Source organism: Ahaetulla prasina, chromosome 1 (assembly GCF_028640845.1).
Source record: "Ahaetulla prasina isolate Xishuangbanna chromosome 1, ASM2864084v1, whole genome shotgun sequence".
In the NCBI taxonomy this organism is placed as follows: Eukaryota; Metazoa; Chordata; class Lepidosauria; order Squamata; family Colubridae; genus Ahaetulla; species Ahaetulla prasina.
This window is the reverse complement of record NC_080539.1, coordinates 8,321,691-8,343,550: the sequence shown is the minus strand read 5'-3', so window position 1 is coordinate 8,343,550 and position 21,860 is coordinate 8,321,691. Positions and strand designations below refer to the sequence as shown.

The following is a 21,860-nucleotide window of genomic DNA, read 5'->3' as shown; positions in this document are numbered from 1 at the left end:
TAATTCCCTCAACACTGTCAAACTATTTACTAAATCTGCACTACTATTAATCTTCTCATCGTTCCTATCACCAATCTCTTTCCACTTATGACTGTAACTTTGTTGCTGGCAATCCTTATGATTTATAAGGATATATTGACCATCATTGTGTTGTAAATGTTGTACCTTGATGATGTTGTACCTTGATGATAAAACCCACTAAATAAAATTTAAAACCGAATAGTAAAACTTCTAAAAATTCTATACCAGTCCTGCGCGATACCTTGATGAACGTATCGCGCAGGACTGGTAGAGAATTTTTAGAAGTTTTACTATTCGGTTTTAAATTTTATTTAGTGGGTTTTATTGTTTTAAATGCATTTTAACTTGGGGCCATATTTAATAAGTTTTTTAATTATTGTTTTACTTTGTATTTATTCAATGGTGTTTTATTTGGCTGTGAACCGCCCTAAGTCCTTCGGGAGAAGGGCGGTATAAAAATTTAATTAATTAATTAATAATAATAATAATAATAATAATAATAATAATAATAATAATAATAATAATAATAATAATTTTCTTTTATGTACACTGAGAGCGTATGCACCAAGACAAATTCCTTGTGTGTCCAATCACACTTGGCCAATAAAAAATTCTATTCTATTCTATTCTATTCTATTGTAGGGGTCTTTGACACTCTCTGAGCTTGGTTGTTTTCTTCAGACATTTCATTACCCAACTAGGTAATATCATCAGTGCTATTAAGGAATGAGGATTGCTTTCTGTTTATATACAAGTGGCTTGCCTATCTAAGTTGGTGGGTGTTCTTGGTAGTTCCTTGATTAAGATATTATTTGCTGTTTGCTTATTTGTCTGTTGATTGGGGTATTATTTGCTTCTTGATTGTTGGTCTAATATTAATTTTGATGCTAAATTTCTGTTGATTGCTGGTGAAGAGATATTTCGGTCTTTTTGTTTCCTTTTTGGCTTTTTGATTGTCTCTTGAATACTGTGTAGGTGTTGGTGCTCAAGGGTATTGTCTTCCCCACAACTCCATTCCTCTCCACAAGATGTCAGTATACGTTTACCATAAGGCAGGGGTCTCCAACCTTGGCAACTTTTAAGACTTTGCTGGCTGAGGTATTCTGGGAGTTGAAGTCCACAAGTCTTAAAGTTGCCAAGGTTGGAGACCTCTACACTAGAGTCAGTGTCAAGGGACCAAGGCCTCTACCAATTCGAAAGGCCCTTTTCCTTCATGGCATTGCGTCAGAGGGGTCTTCCTCGCAGCCAACAGAATGTGAATTCCTCAAATTCTTGGATCAGCCAGCATAATTCACGTGGCCCCTATAGGAGACTATTAGAATCAGGGGGTCTCCAACCTTGGCCACTTTAAGCCTGGCGGACTTCAGCTCCCAGAATCCCACAGCCCGCAAAGCAAAGCAAAGCAAAGCTGGCTAGGGAATTCTGGGAGTTGAAGTCCGCCAGGCTTAAAGTGGCCAAGGTTGGAGACCCCTAGATTGTTTCCGAAACGAAGCCCGGGAGAGCTAGGCCGCGAGGTATCTAGGCAACCGAAGGATACCGGAAGCCGCGCTACCGGGCCGCTCTGGTTGGCGCTTCCTGCTCGCCGCTGATTGGTAGAAAAGCCGGAAGGGGGTGGACGCAGCCGAGGCGGGAAGGAGAGGATCGAAGTTGGAGAAAAACGAGCGAAGAAGCGCTTGGAATCCTGAGGTAACTCTCCTTGCGCGCGCTGAGAAGAAGGTCGCGTATTGGCTCCTCCGCGTTAGACGAGTCCAAAAACCGGGCGGGGGGGCGGCTGCGGGGAATACAGCGCCTTTCGACTATTCCATTCCGAAGGGAGGGGGAGGAATTGTTTTAAGCCACGCTCGTTTTTACGCCTTTCAATTTCTCCCGCCATAAAAAGGATTTTTGAAGGATCGAAAAGTGGGGCGTTGGAGGGAAGGGGAATAAAATGCCCTCTCCAGCTTTTAGTGACTCAAAAGACTTTAATTTTCATGTGGGGGAGGGGTGCTGGAAAGAAACCACCGCCCCTCAAGTAAAGTTTGCTTTTTATGCTGCATCAATTCCTTATAAAAAAATATAAATCCTAAAATTTGGGTCCAGACAGCCTAACCTCCATTAATTATTTAATTTTAATTTTCCACAGTCGGTTCAATACTATTCAAATCGATGTGTGTGTGTGTGTTGTTGTTGTTAGTTGTGAAGTCGTGTCCGACCCATTGCGACCCCATGGACCACGTTCCTCCAGGCCTTCCTGTCCTCTACCATCCTCTGGAGTCCATTTAAGTGTGTGTGTGTGTGTGTGTGTGTGTGTGTATGTGTACATACATACATACATATACATACACACACACACACACACACACACACATATGGAATTTAATATAATACCAGTAGTAATCATACTTTTCATGCCCTCAAACATTCACATCTGCCTATGAATAAAAGGTTGAATATAAAATGCCAAATCCCATAGACCCATCTGGCCGAAAGTGCAACAAACCACAATAAGAGATTGCATAGACTGACTTGAAGCAGCGGCATGTCAAAGTAGCAACAACTGCATTGGAAGAATTGCAAGAAATACCATTGGATTGGAGTTTTCATAGCAAATGATCTAAGTGCCAAAGCCCACTGCAACTACATCGCCAAAAAGGCTTTAAGAGTTGTAAACCTAATTTTATGCAGCTTCTTTTCCAGAAACTCTATGTTCTAACCAGAGCATATAAAACTTATGCTAGACCAAGTCTTGAATACAGCTCGCCTGTCTGGAACCCACACCTCATTTCGGACATCAATACAATTGAGCGTGTCCAGAAATATTTTACAAGAAGAGTTCTCCACTCCTCTGATCACAACAAAATACCTTATGCCACCAGACTTGAAATCCTGGGTTTAGAAAATTTAGAACTCCACCGCCTTCGGCATGACCTGAGTATAACTCATAAAATCATCTGCTACAATGACCCTCCTGTCGAAGACTACTTCAGTTTCAATCGCAACAATACACGAGCACACAATAGATTTAAACTTAAGTGAACCGCTCCAATCTTGATTGTAGAAAATAAGACTTCAGTCACAGAGTTGTTAATGCCTGGAATGCACTACCTGACTCCATAGTCTCTTCCCAAAATCCCCAAAGCTTTAACCAAAAACTCTCTACTATTGACCTCACACCATTCCTAAGAGGTCTGTAAGAGGCGTGCATAAGAGCATTAACATGCCTACCGTTCCTGTCCTAATATTCCCTTTGATTGTATCCAATTCGTAGGGTTATTTCATGCTTATACTTATATATACTGTTGTGTTTGACAAATAAATAAATAAATAAAAAATAAATTTGCAAAAACTGGTGGGATCATAAAATGGAGAAAAACATAGAAAATGAAGACTGGGACTTTAGAATATAAACTGACAGGTACCTGCCGTACAATACCTGAGAGTTAACAATTGTCGTTAAAAGACAAAGACAAAAATGTTAGATAGTGGATGTGGCAGTACCTGGAGAACATAACAAAATACAAAGACCCACAAATAGAAATAGAATGACTGTGGCAAAAGAAAACAAAGGTAGTAACAATAATGATAGGCACCTTGGGTGCAACCCTAAAACATCTAAAAGCACTTTAAAAACACCAAGAGAAATTCCTTTGTGTCCAATCACACTTGGCCAATAAAAAAATTCTATTCTATTCTATCTGGAGCATCCTTTGAACGTCTGTCGGCATTGACAAATTCACCACCAGTCAATTGCAAAAGGCAGCTTTACTCGGAACAGCTGCTCCAACACTGGAAATTTTTAAGAAAATGTTGGATAATCATTTGTCTGAAGTGGTGTAGGGTTTCCTCCCTGGGCAGGGGGTTGGACTAGAAGACCTCCAAGGTCCCTTCCAACTCTGTTGTTGTTGTTGTTGTTATTTACTTTATTCATTAAAAATGAAACTTAGTCAACTGAACATTCAAAAATACATCACAAATACCATTGACTGGTGCTAATGGTTGATACGGGTTGCTGCCGGCATCCTAGGTATCAACTAAGTACCTTCTTTAGATGTACGATGTTCCAAGTAGCGCAGTTTTTTGCAGTTCTGGTGTTATTGCAGGAAGCTGCAATTTGTTGATGTATCTTATAAAATTCTTAGACATGGTACCATTATTATTATTATTATTATTATTATTATTATTATTATTATTATTATTATTATTATTATTATTATTATATCTTTAACACCATCCAAGAATATCATTTGCTTATCCCGATTCCTCAGGAAGGATGCTATAGGTGAATTTAAAAGCCAAATACAGTCTAAATATAGAATAGAATAGAATAGAATAGAATAGAATATTTTTTTTTATTGGCCAAGTGTGATTGGACACACAAGGAATCTGTCTTGGTGCATAAGCTCTCAGTGTACATAAAAGAAAAGATACCTTCATCAAGGTACAACATTTACAACACAAATGATGGTCAATATATCTATAAATCATAAGGATAGCCAGCAACAAAGTAACAGTCATAAGTGGAAAGAGATTGGTGATGGGAACGATGAGAAGATTAATAGTAGTGAGTCACAGAGAACAGTTAGAAATAAAGAAACCATTAGCATTTCACCGAGGCAGCCTTCGTTGGCGCCATCTTGAATCTGGCTGACTGTGCGATGAACAATTTAATTTAATTTAATTTAATAATTTAATTTTTATACCGCCCTTCTCCCGAAGGACTCAGGGCGGTGAACAGGCAGATCAAATAACACAATACATTTCAATAAAAAACACTATTTAAAAAACTTATTCCAATAGCCTAAATTTAAAATACAATACAAAATATAAAATAAACCCCAATAAAATCCATATTTAAAAACCCTATTAAGCCAGTCCTGCTCGGTAAAATAGATATGTTTTAAGCTCGCGGCGAAAGGTCCGGAGGTCAGGAAGTTGTTGAAGACCTGGGGGAAGCTCATTCCAGAGGGTAGGTGCCCCCACAGAGAAGGCTCTCCCCCTGGGGGTCGCCAGCCTACACTGTTTGGCTGACGGCACCCTGAGGAGGCCCTCTCTGTGGGAGCGTACCGGCCGGTGGGAGGCATGTGGTAACAGAAGGCGGTCCCGAAGATATCCCGGTCCTATGCCATGGAGCGCTTTAAAGGTGGTAATCAACACCTTGAAGTGCACTCGGAAAACCACGTGCAGCCAGTGCAGCCTGCGCAGGATCGGTGTTATATGGGAGCCACGAGTGGCTCCCTCTATCACCCGCACGGCTGCATTCTGAACTAACTGAAGTCTCCGGGTGCACCTCAAGGGGAGCCCCATGTAGAGAGCGTTACAGTAGTCCAGGCGAGAAGTGATGAGGGTGTGAGTGACCGTGCATAAGGCATCCTAGTCTAGAAAGGGGCGCAACTGGCGGACCAGGCGAACCTGGTAAAAAGCTCTCCTGGAGACGGTCGTCAAATGATCAAAAGACAACCGTCCATCCAGGAGAACCCCCAGATTACGCACCCTCTCCATTGGGGCCAATGATTCGCCTCCAACAGTCAGCCGCGGTTGCAGCTGACTGTACCGGGATGCCGGCATCCACAGCCACTCAGTCTTGGAGGGGTTGAGCTTGAGCCTGTTTCTCCCCATCCAGACCCGTAGGCCTCCACACACCGAGACAACACTTCAACAGCTACATTGGGGTGGTCAGGGGTGGAAATGTACAGCTGGGTGTCATCCGCGTACAGTTGATAACTCACCCCAAAACCACTGATGACCTCGCCCAGCGGCTTCATGTAGATGTTGAACAGGAGAGGCGAGAGAACCGACCCCTGTGGCATCCCACAAAGGAGGCGCCTCGAGGTCGACCTCTGCCCCCCTGCCAACACCGTCTGCGATCGGTCGGAGAGATAGGATGAGAACCACCGAAACACGGTGCCTCCCACACCCAATCCCCCCAACCGCCGCAGCAGGATACCATGGTATTAACAATATTAATAACTATGCCAAACACCCTTGGGCACCTTACAAGATATCAAATAGACAACTGAAACAATTAAAACTTAAGATCGGTCGTCCCACAGGTGCTTTTCCAAAAGACAACTGGGCTTTTGTCTAGGTGCCTTTTGAAAAAGCACCTTTGAGGCAACCATGACCTGGATGACTGAGAATCTCCATAGACTAATGGCCCCCAATCTTTTGGGTACCACAGATCCTTTTCATGGAGAGAGGTTTTTCTGTGGACCGGAGAGGGTGTGCACTTGTGCTGCCTGCATTCCGCAGATGGGGCTTCGCTTGTTTGCGCGGCCCAGTTGCTGACATGCTGCCAGTCCACAGATTGGGGGTTGAAAACCCCTGCTCTAGACATTAAGATTGGTCGCCATCCAGAGTTCGTTTTCTGAGATCAGTGGCCATAAAAATTGAAAATATAAAAATGGAACAAGTAAAAATAAGAACATCAACAGCCTGGACAAACAAAAAATAACCCTAACCCATCCAAAAACATGACAGGTTCCACAAACGCGCCAATTGCACAATTGGAACCAGAAACGTACACAATATGGAACATTTGTCTCTTTCCTGGCATAGTTCCACTCCGCTTGTTATCTCTTTAAAATGGTCCTGAGCAGGTTTTGTTTTCCATGTGGATTGTTTTGAGATGATTGCTAACATTTTGGCTTTGCTTAGCAGGTTTTTTTTTTTTTTTTTGACAGACCAACCTGAACCAGTTCTTAAGGGGTTCAGCATTCATCTTAACTATTTCTATTTCTTTCTGAGTTCAATGCCTTAAACTAAAACTAGAGAGAATTTCAAACATGAACGCCTCTGCACCTCTTTGCAGTCTGTTCTTCAGGTCTCTTTTTGCAATGCATATCTGACTGCATCCGCAGGCTTTTTTGATGTTGCTTTAATCATGCAGAAATTTAGGATCTGACCAGGGGTGAAATGCTCCCAGTTCGGACCGGATTGCCCGATCCAGTAGTGATGGCAGCGGCTGGTTCGGAGAACCGGTTGCAAAAATCCCTGCCACCCGCCATACCCAGCTCAGCTGCGCGGTCATCAGAGGTGGATTTTTTTTTACATTTAAAAGCATTTTTTCTTCGACCGAAAAAATGCTTTTAAAAGTAAAAAAAAGCCTCTGAAGATCGTGCGGCTCAGCTGTGGTTGTCAGAACCCTTTAAAAGCATTTTTTCGGCCGAAGAGGTTGTGAAAGAAATGCTTTTAAAAGGTTCTGGCGATCAGGCAACTCAGCTGGGATTGTCAGAACCCTTTAAAAGCATTTTTCTACAACCTCTTCGTCCGAAGAGGTTGTAGAAAAAATGCTTTTAAAAGTAAAAAAAAAAAAGTTGGCCATGCCCACCCAGTCACATTACCCCCTCCCCAAGCCACGCCCACAGAACCGGTAGTAACAAATTTTATATTTCACCACTGGATCTGACCTATCATTGAAACATGTTTATTACCTTTATTAAGAAGTAATAGTACAATTTTGTTATTTATTTATTTATTTATTTATATTTTTATACCGCCCTTCTCCCGTAGGACTCAGGGCGGTTCACAGCCAGATAAAACAAAACAATAATAAATACAAGATAAAACAATAATTAAAAAACTTATTAAATTTGGCCCGAATTAAAATATTTTGAAAAGATTTGACCTAGCCTTCCTTCTATTAGGGATTTTCGAATTTTCAGTTGAAGCTTTTTATTTTAGATTTGCTTAAAAGTCTGTAGAGATTATCTGTCATCCAGGTCATGGTTGAGTCCCTTGGGAGATAGGGCGGTATAAAAAATGCGATTAAATAAATAAAATGGTTGTCCCGAAGGTACTTTTTCAAGGAGGCAACTGGACTTTCTTGTTTTTTTCTTTGAAGACGTTTCGCTTCTCATCCAAGAAGCTTCTTCAGCTCTGACTGGATGGTGAGGAATGGAAGGATTGATATTCCCTGCAGAATATCCAGCTGGTCATTTGCATCCTTTCAGAGAGTCGCTGAGGCCACTTGGAGGTTTATCTGCGTCCTCAGGATCACCTGAGTGGTGCAGATGGTTCCTGTAGTCTGCAATCCCTTGGGAAACCCATTCCTACTCCCACACCATTCAAAAGTTGTTCATTCCAAATTGCATAGCTAAAAGTCCGTAGTGATTCTCAGTCATCCAGGTCAGGGTTGTCCCAAAAGTGCTTTTTTCAGGAGGCAACTGGACTTCTTTCTTTTTTCTTTGAAGAATTCCTTTTTTAGATTTGTTTGTATCCCGCCTTTATTATTTTTACAAATAACTGAAGGTGGCGAACTTATCCAGTACGTCTCCCCCCTCCTGTCTTCAGAACAAACCTGGGAGATGAGTTGGACTGAGAGAGAATAACTGGCCCAATGTCACCCAGTTATGTCAGGACTAGAACTCACAGGTTCCTGGTGATTGGCCAAAGTCGGGTCGGCAACCTTAAACACTCAAAGAGCCACAAACTTCCTAACCGGAAGCCCCTCGTTCAATTCTGGAGCCGACCGGAAGTCCAGTTCCCCTACCATAGAGTCTCCTCCTAGCACGGCGTCCTTTTTCCTCTACCTGTCCTAACTGAAAACCCTATCAATTGTGGAGCTGACCGGAAAACCCGCCCCCGTGCCATAGAGTCTCTTCCTGGTGTGCCGTGCTTTTCCTCCCTATAACCGGAAGCTCCTCTCAAAATTGTGGTGGCGACAGGGAGCCGCAGCAGAGGGATGAAAGAGCCACATGTGGCTCCAGAGCCGTGGATTGCTGACTAATTACATTACAGAAATGTAAAATTTGTCACTACCGGTTCTGTGGGCGTGGCTTGGTGGGGGGGGTGTAATGTGACTAGGTGGGCGTGGCCAACTTTTTTTTTTTTTACTTTTAAAAGCATTTTTTTCTACAACCTCTTCGGCTGAAGAGGTAGTAGAAAAAGTGCTTTTAAAAGGCACCTTTGAATCTTTTCTTTTAAAATCTTTTTTTTTTTTTTTTTGCCTTTAAAAGAAAGGAAAGCCTCTGACGATCAGGCAACTCAGCTGGGATCGTCAGAGGAGCCTTTTAAAAGCATTTTTTTCTACAACCTCTTTGGCCGAAGAGGTTTTAAAATACTCTGACGATCCCAGCTGAGCTGCGCGATCATCAGAGGCTTTTTTTTTTTACTTTTAAAAGCATTTTTTCAGTCAGAGAAAAAATGCTTTTAAAAGTAAAAAAAAACACCTCTGATGATTGCGTGGCTCAACTGGGCATCGGAGGGCAGGGATTTTTGCTACTGGTTCTCCGAATCACCTGCCGCCATCACTACTAGATCAGGTGAACCGGCAGCATTTCACCCCAGTGCTGACTCCTGGCCAAAGTCATCCAGCTGGCTTTTATGCCTGAGGCAGGATTGGAACTCAAAAGTTCATAATTTAAAACACCCCTTCTTTTTTTCTTGAAGGTAGATGTCCTAATAAGCCAATGCGATTATGGCATTACGAACGTCGGAATACACCATCGGTGGTGTTAAAATTCTCTTCCCTTGTAAGGCGTATCCATCGCAACTTGCTATGATGAACGCAGTAAGTCTGAAAAGCAATGATTTCATAGCAGTCGTTGTAAGGTTATGCTTAAGAGTGGTGCGGTGGTCTAGAGATGGAGCTCTTGCCTCACGATCAGGAGGCTGTGAGTTCGATCCTAGGTAGCTACGACAGATATTTCTCTCTCTGGGCTCAATGAGAATATATCTGCTGAACAAAACTCCGCATTGGCAACAGGAAGGGCATCCGGCCAGTAAACAGTCAGTTCCATTCCGTTGCCCAGACTTCACCCCGCAAGGGATTATGGGGTCGTTAAAAGAGGATGATGATTGTGAGGTTATGCTTAAGCCTCTACAACAGTGTTTCTCAACCTTGGCAACGTCCACTCCCAGAATTGTTAGGTGCGTGCAGCCAATCGGCGTGCTGGATGGAGAATTCTGGGAGTTGAAGTCCACCCTTCTTAAAATTGCCAAGATTGAGAAACCTCACTTTAAAGTTGCAAACCAGGATTTTCTCCAGCTTCCGTAATTTTTTTTTCCTGTCTTTCAACTTTTAAAAGCTTTGCTTGGTGTTTTGTTTTTCAAAAAAGGAAAGAAAGAAAGAAAGAAAGAAAGAAAGAAAGAAAGAAAGAAAGAAAGAAAGAGGAAGGAAGGAAGGAAGGAAGGAAGGAAGGAAGGAAGGAAGGAAGGAAGGAAGGAAAGAAAGAAAGAAAGAAAGAAAGAAAGGATTAAATTCAAAACTTTTAAATCATAGTGAAAATTATTAGCCCCATTTTTTTGCCCTGGTCGTTAAGTGAATCATTGCAATTGTTAAGTGAATCACACGGTTGTTAAGCAAATCTGGCTTCCCTCATTACTTTATTGGTTGGACGCTGTCTGGGAAGGTCGCAAATGGTGAGCACATGACCCTGCAGGCTATTCAAGTCAGAAATGGAAAGCTTTTAATATAGCATTGGGGAGTGAGGACCCAGCCTTTCACACAGAGTAGAAATCGCATTTGCCGTCGAAACTCCATGTTTTAAAATAGATTGCCATCTATTATTATTTTTCAAATTTATTATTATGTTTCTGCTGTGAATCAAATTAGGGAAACAGTCTGAAAGCAACAGGTAAATCAGATCTTCAGATGTTCTTAGTTGCCATCTTACAACAACAACAACAAAAAAGGTAGCAGCTTGTTTTCCGTGCTGGCAAAATTCATTTCCTTCTTTACAGATTGTGAAAGGGCTGAGCTCCAAGCAACATTGCCTGCTGGAGAGTCCCACTGGAAGTGGAAAAAGCTTGGCCCTGCTCTGCTCTGCGCTGGCCTGGCAGCGGTCGCTCTATGGTGAGGCCTTGGGTGGGCCTGTTTGAGCCCATCAGGACTCTCCTTTTGGCTTCATTCTTCCTGCTGATTTTATGTCTATCTATCCATCTGTCCATATCTAGCCATTATCTCTCTCCATCCGTCTATATTATCTGTTGGTCTGTCTGTCTGTCTGTCTAGCTATCACCTAACTACCTACCTATCTGTTGTGGCCCGCCAGTGGCCAGTGGAGCTGGTAGCAGAGTCGGACAGTGAGGAGGTTGGGGAGGAACATGGGCCAGTCCTGGAGTCTGGGGAAGGCTCTGATGAGGGCTCTGCATCGGAGGCAGAGAGGAGGCCAGGGCCGTATGCCAGTTATCAGCTGCCTTCGGAGTCAGACATCAGTGAGGCAGACAAACAGCTAATAATAATAATAATAATAATAATAATAATAATAATAATAATAATAATAATAATAATAATAATAATAATAATAATATTTTAATTTGTATACCGCCCTTCTCCCGCTGGACTCAGGGCGCTGAAGAGGCAGATAAAATATAGATACACACAATAATTAAAACATCCCTTAAAAACTAATTTAAATGCCCAAAATGTTAAAAAACGTACTCCCCCGTAAAATCACAAAATTTTAAAAACCCATCCAATAAAAATAAAAATCAGGCTAGTCCAGCCATACGGAATAAATAAGTTTTAAGTTCGCGGCGAAAGGTCCTGAGGTCAGGTAATTGTCGAAGTCCGAGGGGAAGTTCGTTCCACAGGGTCGGAGCTCCCACAGAGAAGGCCGCCAGTCGACACTGTTTGGCTGACGGCACCCTGAGGAGTCCCTCTCTGTGGGAGCGTACCGGACGATGGGAGATAGAAGCCGGCAGTAGACGGTCCCGTAGATAGCCTGGTCCTAAGCCATGGAGCGCTTTAAAGGTGGTAACCAATACCTTGAAGCGCACCCGGAAAACAACAGGTAGCCAGTGCAGTCTGCGCAGGATAGGTGTTATGTGGGAGCTGGACTCTCTTCCCAGTGTGCGCATGCGCAGAGTTGCCAGACGAAGGGAACAGCTAAAGAACAAGGGTCGACTCGGGTGTAAAGCCACAGGTGGATGATGAATGGCCCCTCCCAGAGGGAATAAAAGAGGAGCAAAAGGGGAGTGGAGTTTGGAGGAGACAATTTGTTCATTTCTGCATTCTTGCCAAGTATTGCAGCATCTGAAAGATATCGGCCTGGCTATTCCCCAAGCCTGATAAAGGTGCGTAATGTGAGCTTTTTTGAAAGACTTTGCTGGAGAGGAATTCACTGTAAATTAAATAAAAAGAGGTTTATCAGGACGAGGACTTGGCTTTGTGCTGCTGGGGAAGCCAAGGTCAGAACACTATCTGTCATCTATCTCCATCCATCCATCTATCCATATCGACAGTATCTATCCATCTATTAGTCTGTCTGTATCTGATCTATCTACCTACCGTATCTGTCATCTGTCTGTCATCTATATCTCTATCCATTCATCCATCCAACCATCCATATCTATCTATCCACCCGTCTGTCTATCTAATCTATCCATCTACCTACCTAATCTACCTATCTATCCTATCTATCTATCTATCTATCTATCTATCTATCTATCTATCTATCTATCTATCTATCTATCTATCACCTATCTATCTATCACCTATCTATCTATCTATCTATCTATCTATCTATCTATCTATCTATCTACTATCTAACTATTATCTATCTTGTCTGCTGTTTAGAAAAACCACTGGATGACTTGTGCTCAAAAGAATGCAAGAAGACCGAGGCTTTGAAACTTTGCCGATGCCCATGCCATGCTAAATCGTCCGGTCAGGATCCAGAAGGAGGCTGCCAAAGCACGTCTTCTTTCTTCCCCAACCATGCAATGGAGACCTCACCAGGCAGTGGAAGTAGCTCAACCAGCAAAGGTATTGCCTTATCTAAGGGGCTTTTAAGGACACAACCCTCCTTTATACCAGAATAACAGAGATGGAAGGGACCTTGGAGGTCTTCTACTCCAACGCCCTTTTCAAGCAGGAGACACTTTACCATTTCAGACAAATGGTTTTATTTATTTATTTATTTATTTAATTTATATACCGCCCTTCTCCCGAAGAACTCAGGGCGGTTTACAGCCAGGGTAAAAGCACAACTCAGAAAAGTTAAAAAAACATTTAAAAACTACTTAAATTAACGGCTGAAGGAATATAAGACTATAATAAAACCCCAATAAAAGCTTCCTTAAGCCAGCCCTGCACGATGAAATAGAAAAGTCTTTAGCTCGCGGCGGAAGGTCCGGAGGTCAGGAAGTTGACGTATCCTCAGAGGCAGCTCATTCCAGAGGGCAGGAGCCCCCACAGAGAAGGTTCTCCCCCTGGGGGTCGCCGGTCTACATTGTTTGACCGATGGCACCCTGAGGAGACCTGAGGTTGTCCAACATCTTCTTAAAAACTTCTAGTGTTGGAGCATTCACAACTTCTGCAGGCAAGTTGTTCCACTTATTAATTGTTCTAACTGTCAGGAAAGTTCTCCTTAGTTCTAAGTTGCTTCTTTCCTTGATGAGTTTCCACCCATTGCTTCTTGTTCTATCCTCAGGTGCTTTGGAGAATAGCTTGACTCCGTCTTCTTTGTGGCAACCCCTGAGATATTGGAAGACTGCTATCATGTCTCCCCTGGTCCTTCTTTTCATTAAACTAGGCATACCGAGTTCCTGCAACCGTTCTTTGTATGTTTTAGCTTCCAGTCCCCTAATAATCTTTGTTGCTCTTCTCTGCACTCTTTCTAGAGTCTCAACATGTTCTCAACATGTTTTTCATTTTTACAGGTAGTCCTCAACTTATGACCACAATTGAGCCCAAAATTCATGTTGCTAAGTGAGAAATTTGTTAAGTGACTTTTGCCCCGTTATTGTCAAGTGAATCATTTCAGTTGCTTAAATTAGTAAAACGATTGTTAAATGAATCTGGCTTCCCCATTGACGTCACTTGTCAGAAGGTCACAAAAGGAGACCGTGTGACCCCCAAAGACACTGCAATCGTTATAAAAGTGAGTCAGTTGCCAAGCATCCAAATGTAAATCACATGACCATGGGGATGCTGCAATGGTCATAAGTGTGAAAAATGATCGTAAGTCACTTTTTTCAGTGCCGTTGTTAACTTCGAATGGTCATTAAGTGAACTGTTGTAAGTCGAGGAGGACTACCTGTATTTCCTTCTTGTCTGTCGGATTACATTTTTCTGTTGAATTGGAATGCTTATAAAATTGTTTTCCGTTTCATAGACGTCTAAGGTTCTACATTTAGGCAAAAAAAACCCAAAATACACAGGTACAGTATATGTGGTACCTTGCTCAATAGTAACTGTGAGAGGGATCTTGGAGTCCTAGTGGACAATCGCTTAAATCGGAACCAGCCGTGTGCAGCAGCTGCCAAAAAAGCCAATGCAATCCTAGACTGCATAAACAGAGGGATAAAATCAAGATCACATGAAGTGTTAATACCACTTTATAAGGCCTTGGTAAGGCCACACTTGGAATCCTGCATCCAGTTTTGGTCGCCAAGATATAAAAAAGATGTTGAGACTCTAGAAAGAGTGCAGAGAAGAGCAACAAAGATGATTAGGGGACTGGAGGCTAAAACATATGAAGAACGGTTGCAGGAACTCGGTATGTCTAGTTTAATGAAAAGAAGGACTAGGGGAGACAGGATAGCAGTGTTCCAATATCTCAGGGGTTGCCACAAAGAAGAGGGAGTCAAGCTATTCTCCAAAGCACCTGAGGGTAGAAAAAGAAGCAATGGGTGGAAACTAATCAAGGAGAGAAGCAACTTAGAACTAAGGAGAAATTTCCTGACAGTTAGAACAATTAATCAGTGGAACAACTTGCCTGCAGAAGTTGTAAATGCTCCAACACCGGAAATTTTTAAGAAAATGTTGGATGACTACTTGTCTGAAGTGGTGGGACGGTTTCCTGCCTAAGCAGAGGGTTGGACTAGAAGATCTCCCAGGTCCCTTCCAACTCTGTTTTTCTTTGATGTATTGTTATTGCAGAAAGCGTCTCACGAATTACATTGGCTTCAAAACTGTCTGCCAAACAGCAAGCCTCATTCTGTGAAGAAGATGACAGCGACAATGATTTCAAAGTGGAAAGGAAGAGGATTCGTTCACTCGAAACAGAGCAGCAGGTGGGCAAAATATATCCAGGCAGGCTTCCATCTTACAACTGTTTGTTTAGTGACCGTTTGAAGTTACGACGGCACTGAAACACGTGACCTCTGGCCGTTTTTCACACAACCGTTGCAGCATCCCAATTCAGACGCTTAGCAACTGTCTCATATGTATGATGATTGCTGCGTCCCTGGGTAGTCCTCGACTTACATCCATTCGTTACAAATACTGGGTATAAATCCTAACTAACTCGGGCTGTCAAACTCTCGGTCCATGGGCCAGATGCGTCACACGCTTGACAGGCCCACACCCGGTTTAGTGAAGGGGGAAAAAAGTCCCAATATGTAACGTGATGCCATCGTGACACTGTGAGTTTGACACCCCTGGTGAAGAACATCTCTCATTGTGCCAGCTTTTCAACATGTTTTCCTCTTCAGGGGAGATCTTTCCATGCCATTGCCTGCGATGTGCTACTTGGCGCAAAAGAGACTTTTTTCCCAGTGGCTGTTGTGCTTTTTCCAGTGACCTCATCTCTTGAGGCACGGAGGCTCAGTGACGCTGGAGACGGTCTCTGCTCCAGCGGTTCGAGTCCTAGCACTGTGTGGCAGGGTGAGCTCCCATCACTCGCCTCAGCTTCTGTCCTCCGAACAGTTTGGAAGCACGCTCTCTGCGAGTAACTCAGGAGTGTCAAGCTTGATTTAATTGAGGGTCACATCAGGGTTATAGGGTTTGACCTTGGGCTGAATAGGCGTGGCTGGGGTGGGCATGGCCAGCTCCATGTCCTGCAGCCCTCACGTGGCCCTCCCAGGATCCGTTTTCAGCTGCGATAGCCTCCTGCAGCCCTCTGCCAGTGAAAATGGAGGCCTGGAGGGCTGCATGCAGCCCTCCCAAGTTCCGTTTTCTCTGGCGGAGGCACCACGGGCTGGTCCTTCGCGGTTTCCAGGGTGGCCCTGCAGACTAGATCTAAGCACCGTGCGGGTTAAATCCTGCTCGCAGGGCTTGAATTTAGCACCCCTGGAGTAGATTAATAGGTACCACTTCGGTGGGCAGACAAGTTGGTGCTCTGTGCCGGCTCTGAACCTTCCCATTTGCAATACCTGTTTGTGAGGTGGCTTCTGGGAAGGGTACTTGGGTGGCATTGCAGGAAGAGCTTCTTGCCTTTCTTTTCTGGTGCAAAGCCAGCTCACCCTCTTTTGGTGTTGTGTCTGCGCCCCCCGAGCCGGGGCCCCTGCCAGAAGGTGACTCGGAAAGTGAGGGGGAAGGGCCATCAGGACTTACCTCTGCAGCACTGGCTTCCCTGGCTCAGCTCCAGGAGCCAGAGGCAGGCCAGGTGGAGGAGATAACAAGGCCTCCGTCCCCTGACTCTTTCCCCCCCCCAGGCCACACCTCCAGACCCGGCTGATGGCAATCAGGCCTGGCTGGACCCTAGGTTTCATAAGCAGGAGAGGCGGGAACAACAGAAGCAAGGGTGGGGCAGGCCTAGGAAGTGCTGAGTCATGGAGCCACACCCCACAGGATATAAAAGCAGCAAGAGCTGCTATACCACTTCGTGGCAAGCAAATCAACTGTTTAACTAGAGCTGAAGTACTGTTTGTTCCTGGTTGACTCATCGGCATCAAGCGAGATAACAGAGACACTTGGCAGACGCTCACTAGTTTGCTGCCAGAAGCTGATAGCTGCCGGCTAATTAAGTCGTCACTCGGACTGAGACGAGGGGACAGAACATTTGGCACACCTTGGGAAGCGCACGGGCATTTCCTAGAACATGTCTGGAATGGGACAACTCGCTATGGCCAACTCGTCATGGGACAACTTGCCGTGGCCAACTCACTGCGGGACTATTCAACTATTCAATCTAATTATTTAAAATCATTTGAAAAAATATTTTTAATTTTTATCATTCCCCTTTCATTTCGTGCCTCCTTTGGCATCCTCTAATTATTCTTTGTGCTCTCCTGGCTACTATAAAAATGCCATATACCGCTACTAATAACAACAACAACAACTTTCTCTTTTTAATTTTCCCAACCCTCTGTTGCTGTTTCTTTTTTTAATGGCTTGGTTTTATTACCAAATACCACCACACCCCATTTATGTCGGGGGGGGGGGCAAGAGGTTGATTCTATAAACCGCTTGGAGAGGGACTGTAAAGCACTATGAAGCGTATATAAGTCTAAGTGCTATTGCTATTTGGGAAGAAAAAATTAAACATTACGCTTTTTAGACTTTTGGCCTCCCAATTCAAAGGCATGTTTGCATGGCTTATAGGCGAGAAAACGACATCGGTTGACTATAGGAACCCAGCTAGTGGATGCTTTGGAAGTTCACGAACAGCGGAAAAATGAGGAATTGACAGCGATTCCCGGAAAAGCAGATCCTCCCTCACTTAAAACAGTAAGTGCGGTAATACTAAGATATTTTAAAAAAATAAATAAAGACCAATTGCATTGCTTTGGAAGAGCTCAGAGTTCAGCTTTGTGAAAAGGTGCTTGGAGTTTCTTGCCTCCTATTCTAGTTAGGAGGGACGCGGTGGCTCAGAGGCTAAGACGCTGAGCTTATCGATCGAAAGGTCGGCAGTTCAGCGGTTCGAATCCCTAGTGCCGCTTAATGGAGTGAGCTCCCGTTACTTGTCCCAGCGGGCCCTCGCAGCCTCACTCACGCGAGTCTTGTTGCAGGCACTCGCGGCCCACTGCAGGTGCTTCACACATGCGCAAACATGCCCCTCCCACAAAATCATCCCCATTTTCATGCTTGCGGTCCCACTCGAGCAAATATTGCCCCTGAAAGAAACCAGGTAGTAATTTCTTAGAAAGTATGTTTTGGAGTCTTGAGGATTTTATTCATCTGTAGAGATTCTCAGGGACGTGGTGGCTCAGTGGCTAAGACGCTGAGCTTGTCGATCAGAAGTTCAGCAGTTCAACGGTTCGAATCCCTAGTGCCGCGTAATGGAGTGAGCTCCCGTTACTTGTCCCAGCTTCTGCAAACCTAGCAGTTCGAAAGCACGTAAAAAATGCAAGTAGAAAAATAGGGACCACCTTTGGTGGGAAGGGAACAGCGTTCCGCGTGCCTTTGGTGTTGAGTCATGCTGGCCACATGACCACGGAGACGACTTCGGACAGCGCTGGCTCTTCGGCTTTGAAATGGAGATGAGCACTGCCCTCTAGAGTCGGGAACGACTAGCACATATGTGCGAGGGGAACCTTTACCTTATTCTAGTGACAGGTAGTCCTTGATTTACAACCATTCGAGTTATGACGGACCCCCAAAATTTACAGTTCTAAAGTTATAACATCCCCTCCCTCATCATATGGCCGCGTTTGAGGTGTTGTTTGTTTATATTTTGTATTCTTTAACTGCCCACCTCCCTCAAGAGACAGGTTTTTGTTTTTATTTTTCATTTATTAAACTTAACATGCCATCCCTCGCTAATCCAAAGCAACCGTCACTTCTAGTTTTGGGCAAAACGCCCATAGTGAACAAGGGCTTTGCTTAATGGCTGCAGCATTTGTTTAACGACTGCTGCAAAACAAGATCATAAGATCGGGTGGCTTATGTGGGAGACCCCTTTACAACCCTCATGACTTACGATGGTAATAGGCAGGCTTCTACAGGTAGTGTTGTGACTCCAGCCCCCGAACTTGGCACCATGCCTGAAAGTGACTCCGAGAGTGATGTGGGAAGGGCCGGTAAGGCTTACCTTGGGAGCCCCGATTCCTTTGGCCCAGCTCCAGGAGCCAGAACCAGGCCAGTCGAAGGACGTAATGAGGCCGTCATCCCCTCCCTGATTCCTCCCTTCCCCAGGCTACGCCTTTAGACTGAGCTGATAATAATAATAATCAAGCTTGGATTGACCAGTGCTTCAGAAGAGTAGAGAGGCAGCGTCATCAAAGGGAAGGGTGGGGCAGGAGCCCCATCCCACAGGATATATAAGGAGCTTTGGGATTGCTCTCATTCCACGGGAAGCAAAAATTAGCTGAACCGTTTCAAAGAGAGCTGAAAGTCTTACTCTGTGAGTCATTTGTTTGAACTTTGGCAGGCAGCTGCGATTTCTCTGCCAGGACTGATAACAGCCGTGAATCCACTGGCTGAAGGCCAGCTCGTTGCTCCGAAGTGGGGAAGGAGACGGAACAGGTAGTCCTTGACTTACAACAGTTTGCTAGTGACCGTTCGCGGTTACAACAACACTGAAAGAGGCGACTTTTCACATTGACATCCATTGCAGCATCTCCAAGGTCACCAATTTAAAATTGAGACGTTTGGCAACCGGTTCATATTTATGACGGTCGCAGGGTCATGGATTACCTCTTGGGACCTTCCCCCAAGCAAAGCCAGTGGGGAAGACAGGTTCACTTAACAATTACAGTGATTCACTTAATAAATGTGGCAAAAATCGTTGTAAAGTGGGGCAAACCTCACTTAACAACTGTCTCGGTTGACAACAGAAATGTCAGGCTGAATTGTGGTCTCAAGTCAAGGACTACCTATTACCTGTACTGCTTTAAAACCGACATGAGCTTTTGGCTGTGTTCAACCCTCCACGCTTAACGGACATTGTGGCCGAAATTCTATGTGTTATGTTTCCTTTTCCCTACTCTCTTCTTCCTGTTTTCTCTGCATCACCCCGAGGAGCAAATATTTGTACTTTCCTTCATCTCTTCTCTTTTGGAAACTGGAAAATTTTTCTCAACTTCAGCACTGAACAGCTCATATTGTTGTATGGATGTGTTCTGGGGGATTTAAAACAGGGGTCCCCAAAACTGTCGGCCGCAGCCTAATCGCAACCGGGCCGTGTGAGTATCTGGCTGGTGGGCGCGCATCTGGCCAGCACCTCACTTGCATGCGTTTCATTGCGTTTGCTCATGTCCACACTTGCACGGTCCGTTAAAGGCGCTTGCAGCCTCACTCACGCGAGTCTTGTTGCAGGAATTCGCGGCCCATTGTGGGTGCTTCACACATGCGCAAACATGCCCCTCCCACAAAATCATCCCCATTTTCATGCTTGCGGTCCCACTCGAGCAAATATTGCCCCTGAAAGAAACCTGGTAGTAATTTCTTAGAAAGTATGTTCTGGAGTCTTGAGGATTTTATTCATCTGTAGAGATTCTCAGGGACGTGGTGGCTCGGTGGCTAAGACGCTGAGCTTGTCGATCAGAAGTTTGGCAGTTCAGCGGTTCGAATCCCTAGTGCCGCGTAATGGAGTGAGCTCCTGTTACTCGCCCCAGCTTCTGCCAACCTAGCAGTTTGAAAGCAGGTAAAAAATGCAAGTAGAAGGTAACAGTGTTCCGTGCACTTTGTTCTGGGAAGTCTCGGGGTGGGAGGGGGGAGGGAGGGGAAGGGGGGAGAGGAGGGGAGATGAAGGATCAATGTAAAGGAATGATTGAAGATATGTAATTAAGAAATAGAAATAATTTGAAATGAAATCTGGGCTGCTCAGCTGCCATTTCAGAAGGGAATGGAAAGGGAGAGGAGAGAGTGAAGGAAGAAAGTAGGTAGGAAAGAGAGAGGTAGAAAAGGGGGAAAGGAGAGGAAGAAGAAAGGGGAAAGAGAGAGGTTAGAAAGGGTGGAAGAGAAGAGTAGGGAAGGAGGAGAGGATGTAGAAAAGCGAAGGAGAGGAAGGATGAAGAAAGTAGAGAAGGGAGGAGGAAAGGTTTGTTAAGGAAGGAAGTGGTAGCTGGGCAGGTCCGAATAAGTAACAAATGAAAGTTAATGACTAATGTTGAATAAGAGACTGTATATTGAATAGGTTGTTGGAAAATGGAAATAAAACTTTTTTACTAAAAAAAACAACCAAAAAACAGTGTTCCGTGCGCTGTTGAGTCATGCCAATCACATGACCACAGAGATGTCTTTGGACAGCACTGGCTCTTTGGCTTAAAAACAGAGATAAGCACCCCCCCCCAGAGCCAGAAATGACTAGCACGCATGTGCGGGGGTACCTTTACCTTTACTTTTTAGAGATTCTCAGTCATCCAGATCATGGTTGTCTCAAAGGTGCTTTTTCAGGAGGCAACTAGGACTTTCTTGGCTTCTTTTCTTCTTTTGAAGACATTTCGCTTCTCATCCAAGAAGCTTCCTCAACTCTGACGGGATGGTGGAGGAATGGAAGGATTTATATTCCTTGCAGACAGCTGGTCATTTGCATCCTTTTAGCAGGTTTATTGAAGCACTTGGAGGTTTATCTGTGTCCTCGGGGTCACCTGAGTGGTGCAAATGGTTCCTGTAGTCTGCCATTTTTCCTCTGGAAATCTATTCCTACTCCCGCACCATCTAAAGCAGGGGTAGTCTACCTGGTCCCTACTGCCCACTAGTGGGCGTTCCAGCTTTCACGGTGGGCGGTAGGGGTTTTGTCCGATACCGAAACACTTTCCTTTTTTTAAATTTAATTGACTTTTTTTAAAAAAATTCATACCATTATTTAAAAACATTTTCATTAGGTTTTCATAAAATTCCCCGTGACAATTTAAATTTCTGTAAATATACTATTTGTATTGCCCATGCGTAAGTTTAGTTCACGTTACGTAAGTGAAACTAAATGGCGCTATAGTGCGACCGCAAACAAAAGAGTCTCGTTCCCAGAATAGCTCGCGCGTCTCCCCCCACACCACCCAGCTGTAACAGACAAGCAGAGCTGGTAGCCGGCGCCCCCCCCCAAACCCCATCCACGATGCGCGAGAGGCATGTGCAGACAACGATACACGGCACATTACTGTGGAACCGGTGGGCGGTTAGAAAATTTTACTACTAACAGAGATACAAAAAGTGGGCGGTAGGTATAAAAAGGTTGACTACCCCTGATCTAAAGGTTGTTCATCCCAAATTGTACAGCTATAAGTCTGTAGAGATTCTCAGTCAACCAGGTCATGGTTGTTCCAAAGGTGCTTTTTTCAGGAGGCAACTGGACTTTCTTGTTCGTTTTCTT

At 44.3% G+C, this 21,860-nt stretch overlaps 1 protein-coding gene across 3 annotated transcripts in view; it reads left to right on the top strand.

Annotated features, from left to right (window-relative positions):
* The first annotated feature begins 1,584 nt into the window (after positions 1–1,584).
* BRIP1 (BRCA1 interacting helicase 1) overlaps positions 1,585–21,860 on the top strand; it is a 161,515-nt gene continuing 141,239 nt past the window's right edge. For 2 of the 3 annotated variants that reach the window (XM_058164111.1, XM_058164110.1), the window contains exons 1-6: positions 1,585–1,707; positions 9,388–9,508; positions 10,681–10,792; positions 12,518–12,706; positions 14,825–14,958; positions 17,210–17,335. In XM_058164111.1, coding sequence (XP_058020094.1) covers positions 9,416–9,508; positions 10,681–10,792; positions 12,518–12,706; positions 14,825–14,958; positions 17,210–17,335 — 654 coding nt within the window. In that variant the 5' untranslated portion in view covers positions 1,585–1,707; positions 9,388–9,415. The remainder of the gene's footprint in view (positions 1,708–9,387; positions 9,509–10,680; positions 10,793–12,517; positions 12,707–14,824; positions 14,959–17,209; positions 17,336–21,860) is intronic. The other variant, XM_058164112.1, reaches the window with a different exon arrangement.